The sequence below is a fragment of the Aulostomus chinensis genome, chromosome 23 (genome assembly GCF_037954235.1).
Source record: "Aulostomus chinensis isolate RoL2024-O1b breed Wild chromosome 23, RoL_Achi_v1.0, whole genome shotgun sequence".
NCBI lineage: Eukaryota > Metazoa > Chordata > Actinopteri > Syngnathiformes > Aulostomidae > Aulostomus > Aulostomus chinensis.
In genome coordinates, this window is record NC_141342.1 from 11,254,755 (window position 1) to 11,262,243 (window position 7,489).

Below are 7,489 nucleotides of genomic sequence, written 5' to 3' on the forward strand. Positions count from 1 at the left end.
ACCACTGCTTCCTTAGAGAAAATCAGCACGAACACTTGCACTCTGAGATGATTGGGTATTGCACCTGTATCCACGTACAGTATTTCTGTCTTAGAAAGCCTTGACAATACCACCGCAGGAATATCTTGTTGATTGACTTGACGGGTTTGCAAGACATCCCCTCGGGGAAAGAGCACGAGCGCTCAGAGAAACAGTTTCCCTCCTTGATGTAACGTGGCCAGAACCTCACACCCAAATCCTTCCAGGTGTACACCACTGGACAGTGCGTATAGGTCCACAGCCACTGCAGAAATTTCCTGCGGGCTTTCTTGCCCACTTTTACCCGCTTTCCATAGGGGGTCTCTGTGAGGTCCAGTTTTTTAATCTCGTTGGGCATGGGACCCTGCAGCTTCACCTGGTTGTCTGGCGCGGAGAGGTTCACCAGCATGGGGGAGCTGATGGACATGAAGTTGGGGTCAAAGTTACTGCCGAGTTTTTTCCTCAGAGTCCTCTCGGCCAAGTCCTGCTCCCTGGGGTCGTACTCCGGGTCGGGGTCCTCCTTCAAGTCGGGCACGGGGAGGTGATCACTGGGAGATGGACGGAGGCGGAGGTAATGTTGGGAAACTCCAAGGTGAACGCACATCAGCACATAAACGAGCAGCGTTTGTGAGAGGCCCATTATTCCTCTTAGCTTTACGCACCGGCTGTTCACGCGTAAAAAAGATTCAGTTCTTTTCCCAGTTACTGTGTACTTTGCAATGACCAGCCAGGGGCTTCATAAATAGTAGAAGTTCAGCCACCAGCAAGGCGATACTTTTAATAGACCACGTCTGGTTTGAATGACATGGAGCGGTGTGCTTTGCTTATTAGGACTCCAACTTCAACGGTGCCCCCGCTTTGCAAAAAAAAAAAAAAAAAAAAGACAGAAAGAAGGAATAAAACAGACCAAAAGGGAAAAAGCAAAAGGACTTGAGCCTGATCAATAAAAAAAGTAGAGTACAAAATAGAGAACACTCTTTTCACGCTCTCTCTGGCCTCTCCCCGCTCCCTTGGATTCACTTTGGGTTTCCTTCGGTTGTCATGGTTACTCCGGGGACTGGAAGCCACGACAAACTGTCTACACAAGATGACAGCGGCCGAGTCGAGAGCTGCATGGAATGAAGTGTTTTCTAAAGAGACAGAATAGATCCGGAGCGTCCCGAGAGAGAGATGGGCGCACAAAAGAAGGCTTCAACAAGTTTTAAATGTCACGCGCCCGGCAATGAGGGCTGCCTTGGCCAATGTTATTTTTACGCACGGCTTTTATAAACGTGGCTTCTCTCAACGTCGCCTGCCGCTCTCAGGTTTGACAATGTCCCAGGACGCAAAAATCCATAGACGGAGGAAAATGTCTTTGCAGTCTGTCCCTTGTGGTATTCCAGCCGTCAATATGTGCTCTTCGCTGAGAATGTCCAAAAAACTTACAGAAACTGCGCCGCAGTGGGATGCAACCTCAACTTGTCAAATAACAGCCCATTTATCTTTCCAGAGAATGTTCCAAATCGCAGAGCAGCTTTTTACGCAATAAAATCGGAGGCTGTAATATTCCCACAGAACCCACGAGTGAGTGCATGAAATGACCAAAAAATAAAAAAATTAAAAAAAATAAAAATAAAAACGTCGAGGGGACTTAACAGCAAATTTGCAGGCTCAGTGCATATCAAATGCAAACTGCTGAAAGACAGTGAACGTTATTTGTCTGGAGTTCCTTTCACTGTGGCATTGCGGAATCCATTCAGAGAAGCACCAGGTCCATCTGTCGCTGCATGACGAGACAGTCCCAAATCTGGAGGCTTTTTTGCCCGCTCGGTGCAGACGGTCAATTCCTGAGGGAGCGTCTCTTCTCCTTTGGTAGCTGGTACAGAAGCTCCTACTGAGTCGCTCCTACTTTAGGAGTCTGAGAGACTTGGCGCTGGAGCGTTTCTTTGCTTAGGCACACTGTGTGTGAGTGTGTCTGTAGCGAGTGGTGCTCAGTCCCAAGTTAAATATCCCCCTCCGACGTTACAAAGTGTCAGAGGGGCCTGCCCACCCCGGCCACTCTCACTGATTGACAGTGCCCCTCCGGGCCACCCCCCCCCCTCCACCCCTCCTCCCCTCACAACGTGGAAAATGTCAGCCACAATCACAAGGATCAACTGGGTCCTAAAGCGCCGGTATTATCCCGCATAAAATGTGATATTCCTCAACATGAACTGTGTTATGCACATAACAGATTACAGATATTTCTCCAGTCTGACAAATATTTGAAGTACACTGGCAGCTGCTTTCTCCTGCTTGTGCGTGTGTGTGTGTTTGAGTGTGTGCGCGCGCGCGCGCGCGCGTGTGTATTCACGGACAGAGTGTCTCCGATGCACTAATAGGTTCAATACGCTGTCAATATTCAGCTGAAGCGTTTAAGAGTTTCCTTGGCTTGAACTTTCCCATGAAATTGATGGGAAACGTTTAGTAGCTTGTCTACGGAAAAGGGGCATCACATTCCACCTTTGTTCATCAGGATTTGGGTCCACACAGGAATTGGCCTGTTGAACTCAGAGGTCACAAAATAGGAGCGTAATTAAGGGCTATAAATGGCCATGGATAACTAAACGGAACTTTTCCCATGCTAAGCAGTCATTATAGCCCACGCTTTTTTCTTTTCTTTCTTACTTTTACTTGAATTGTTCACCGTGCTATGGGTATGTTTAGGTTTCGTTCAGTTTGGGTTCTATTAGTACACAATGAGTCTCACGCTCAATTACTCCGCATCATCTAATGTTAAAAATGCCCCATAAAAAAAAAACAAGCAATCAATTTCATGCACATATTTAACACCCTGCCACTGTGCAAGTGTTAATTTTACTACCTCTATCATGGAGGTCAAAAAAGAGGGGGAGAAAAAACAAAAGACTGATGGATCAATCAGTGGACTATATGTGCTGAGTTATTTCTTAGTTATTTGGACTGGACGTTGTGCTTGTCTTTTGTAGTGGTCACTAGAGGGCGTCGATCCAGCACAGTGGGGCCGTGCCGCCACACAGGGGCTCCCAGCTTGTGTGCCTGGCTGCTGGAGGACTCAGGTTTGAGTGCATAGGGAAGGAATGTGCACTCACACTGATGGTGCAGCTAAATTGTTCACCAGCTTTGTGATCAAATATCTAAAACATTACCAAAAAACGTCTTGCCAAAATAAGTCATTAACCTGGATTGTCCTCAAAGCGTGGATGAAAGAAATACAAAAACTTTCCTGTCGAAGGATGGAAGAACTAATTTTAGTATCTAGTACGATTAAGAGTCATCAACTAAACCACATGGCAACAGTTACCAGCAGTGCTTCTTAGGAGTGAATTCCAGCTGACCCAACAATGCATGCAGTCATAATCTGTTTGATGATTAGGTCGCTCGTGCAGACAGAGCTCAGTGGGCAGCGGGGACAGTGAGGCTGAGCAGGCTACTGTAGAGCACGCCATCTCCTTTGTCTTCCTCGGCAGGTCCAGGGATGTAAGAGAGAAAAGCTCATGCAGGGAGCACCACTTCCCTTCCTCTTCATCTCTAGTAACCCAGCAATGAGTCCACCCCCATCCCCTGGCTAATTACTGGAGATAAAGACAAGGAGAGGAGAGGAGAGGAGAGGAGAGGAGAAGGAGGGAGTGAGAGAGAGAGAGAGAGAGAGGAGGGGACCAGTGACCACAACGGGGAGGGAGGGTGATGATGTTGAGAGGTGAGGAGGGGGGAGTGGTGGTGCCGGATGGCAGTTTACTGTGGAATGGCTAATTAAATAATGCCATAAAAAGACCCCAGCTCGCTTTAACGAAGCCCATCAAGCTCTGATGAGTGGGGCTGGGGGGGGGGGGGTAGAGGTGGGGCGGGTGCTGAAAATTGGGCTTGTATAACAAGAGGACTTAGCTCTTTGGTTTTGCAGCAATTGTTCATGCTCCCTTAGGTCTCAATAGGGCGCACGGTGAGGGTGCGTTTGGGGGCAGCCCTTAGGCACAGATAGGACCCTCTTCTCCCATTTTGGTGCGAAGGCTATACACACATACACACCCACCCGCACACATAACACATGCACAAACTCATACACACACTAACACCCCCACGGCTCAATACAAAGGCCTCTACCCAAGGTCCAGTCAGGAGCTTATCCAGCACAGGGGCACAGCAAGGGGCAGGCCTGGCCAGACTGCCTGACTGTGCCCACTGGGGATTGGTAGAATGGCACGGGGGGTGGTGGGGTTGGGGGGTGGGGGTGTGTATGTGGGGGGGGGGGGGGGAGGGTGGATGAAGATGGACAGCTTGGAGAGGAGAGAGTAAACAGGAGAGACCTAGCAGAGACCACGCAGGACAAAAAAGCATCAACGTCAGCATGTTTTTGCTGTTCATATCTATTCCTTGCTCCATTAAATGAGCTAAAAGCAGATGATAAGCAAAACGAAGGAATTTGGCAACGCACTCTGGCTGTTAGGGAATAGTTTTGAGTGGCAGAAATATTGCTGAACTCCTCCAAATCCCCCTCCATTCTCCAAATCAACAGATATGCCTGGAGCATGTCTCCTAATTAGTTTTGCATCTCCAAGCAGAACATTCTACTGGATCTTTGGCAGGCTGACAAGATTTCAGAACCAACCAGAGACTTTTCACCATCGAATAAGAAAAGTATTAGTCGTATTTTAACAAAATATTTCCAGGAACCATGAAATTGGGACCACAAAACGATAATTTTGCAGAATTATGATAGCCCACTTAATATTTCTGTTGTTTTTGAGCACGAGTTATAATATCTTTGCAATGACAAAATAGATATTTATTTTCTTGTGTAGATAATTCACTCACACCACAATTCAAAACAGAAAAGTTAATAATGCAAATAAATAGCTTTCCACCATTGCCCGTCAATATTACATTCCCTGTAATCCCCTACGCCCTCTCCATCGTCTCCAGTCTACTCTCTCTCTCTCTCTCTCTCTCTCTCTCTCTCTCTCTCTCTCCCCATATTCAACTCCTCACTTTGAGCTTTAACCCAAAGCAGATGGCTCGGGAAGCATGTCAAAAATCTGTCTCCCGTTAACGCTACTTTTGAAGGCCCCCCCCCCTCCTTTTTTTTCCTCTCTCCCTCCAAAAATGTATCGTAAAGCTATTTTTTGCAAAATAGCCTGTAAACAGAATCAAAGTGATGTGTTCTCTGTCTCTTACGATGAGGAGAGGGAGACAGAAGTAAATGACACCGATGTGCGGAGCTGAAAGCTCTCGCTCTGACGTCATCTGAGCGTGGCCCTGCATCTTTTGTTTCTACTACAGCATTCCAGTCGTGATGGAGAAAAAGCTGCTCGATGCTTGATCTTTGATTAATGACGATCAGAGACGGCTCAGTGGCTTTGTGATGTGATGGTGGGACCTGCTTTGAACTCAGAGATTGATGAAGTCAAGCAAAGCCAGTGAAACATCACTGTGGCACACACACACACACACACACACACACACACACACACACACACACACACACGCACACACGCTCTCTCTCTTTCTGAATATCAAATGTTTTGCGTTAGATTTTGTGCATGTTCGATTACCTCCTACCGTACTTTATTGTGGTGCAGCGTCAACAAAGGTGAAGGGTGGCAACGCTTGCTGTAGATAATGACCCCTTCAACCTGCAGGGATACACCAAGAGAAATAGTCTGCTTAATCGCCACGGTAACTGCTGACATCTGGGATTAAACTGACTGTCCGTGGTTCATTGCTGGGTGGCGTGTTGTTCATTGCAACAAGAGATTTCAAGTTTACAACTCGAAAACCAATCACCTTCTCTTCTGACCGCTGCTAGTCCAACATCATTATAACAATCTTCCCAGCTCTTGGTGACATTTTATGTCACGGCATGAATGATACTTTCGATGAAGGTTTTATGTCAGCAATGATTGAAATTATTATGCATATGGAAAAGGCCCCGCACATCATTATCACATTGATTCTGAGTGTTTCAGTGTTGCCCGTCAGTCTTACATTCCCTTTAATCGCTGACGGCCTCTCCATCGTCTCCAGTCTCTCTCTCTCTCTCTCTCTCTCTCTCTCTCTTCATTTTTTGTTGAATTTGGAAATACTGCCAAAAAATAAAAACAAAACACATAAGACAATCAATGGGTTTGAATTGGGGAAAAAAAAACTCGTTTATGCAATACATATTTCGGTCAGAAGATGGTGTTGTAATCAACATTGCGCATGGCTGCAGCAGAGTAGAAGAAGAAGATGTAGTCCAGTTATAGCCATCCGTCTGAGAATTATGACGAGAGTTCTTGGAGAATTACTCTCCGCTGTCAGCGTTCTTTTAGGCTAGCTCGTATTGTTGCATGCTGTCCAGAGAGGAAGACAAAGTTTGGGACAATCCAGGTGGATGCCGGCAGCGGAGACAGTCACACCAGGTAAAGATTTGCTCGATGGAAACGTGACAATCGCGTGGGTTAGCTGTGACTACTAGCAAAAAGGAAATCCTTTCTCCACCAGCGCGGTAAGCAAGTACGTCGTCCAGCGTTTAGCAGCTAAGAGACAGACGATAAGACTGGTGGAGCCCACAAACAGAGCAAAACCTTGAATACTGGATGTGGTTTCATGAACAGAAAAACACAGTGTTGTAAAGTTCACTTTATCGCTGTTACTGTGCTTGGATAGGTTTGGATGTGCTAAATGTAGACGTAAAAGCAGAGTCAGCGGGTTACTTGGTGTTAGGAACTGCGAGGTTCTGTAAACCGGTCTTCTTTTTTCTTTGATGAATTGCCGCTATTCTTCAGTAATGCTACTTTTAATTGGTGTGACCTGGCAGCCTCCAGGGCGATTACATTACTCACATCTTACAAAATTAAAATAAAAAAAGATCCCCCACCATCCAACCTTCTTCTCTTTTTGTTTCATCCCATTTTGGAAGAGCGAGAAGAGTGCTTCTTTCTTTTTCTCCTCTCGGCATCTCTTCTCGCTCGCCCTCCCTACTTTACCCCCTTGCCCCCGGAGCAGGGAGTGATGAGGGTTGAATTAAATTGATCACCGCCTTCCGGAAAACAACAGGAAAAAATAGTGCTTTCCCAACGCCAGGAGGGCGTTCCCCCTGGTCTTCCCTGTGGCAGGATGACATCATTGGCCTGCTGCCTAATTCCCATCGTTCACAATAGAGTCACTGTTGCCTTCTCCACAGTGGCACAACGGCCAAGAGGGGAAGAGAGAGAGAGAGAGAGAGAGAGAGAGAGAGAGAGAGAGAGAGAGAGAGAGAGAGCAGAAGGGGAGAGTAGAAGGATGCTAGCAGTGTTTGAAGCATTCTAGTGCACTCTGCTCACTAGAACACAAACATCTTCCGACAACCATGCTGACCAGTACTCCCCGTCCCTCTGAATGGACTTGGCCAGTTGAAGATGTCAAGTGGTGTTTGAATGGTTGCCATGGCGATGATATGAGCGCAGTGATAGTAGAGAAAGCAGGATATCACGGTTTATTTGGACAGTTTAGACGT

At 46.8% G+C, this 7,489-nt stretch overlaps 1 protein-coding gene across 1 annotated transcript; it reads right to left on the minus strand.

The window, feature by feature from the left end:
* nog2 (noggin 2) lies at window positions 1–1,984 on the minus strand. The gene has a single exon (XM_086195311.1). The coding sequence runs from the start codon at window positions 656–658 to the stop codon at window positions 23–25; it is 636 nt and encodes a 211-aa protein (XP_086051437.1). The 5' UTR covers window positions 659–1,984; the 3' UTR covers window positions 1–22.
* Window positions 1,985–7,489: the final 5,505 nt, after the last annotated feature.

Coding starts and splice junctions, on each gene's coding strand:
- nog2 (XM_086195311.1), bottom strand. CDS start 658: ATGGGCCTCTCACAAACGCTGCTCGTTTATGTGCTGATGTGCGTTCAC.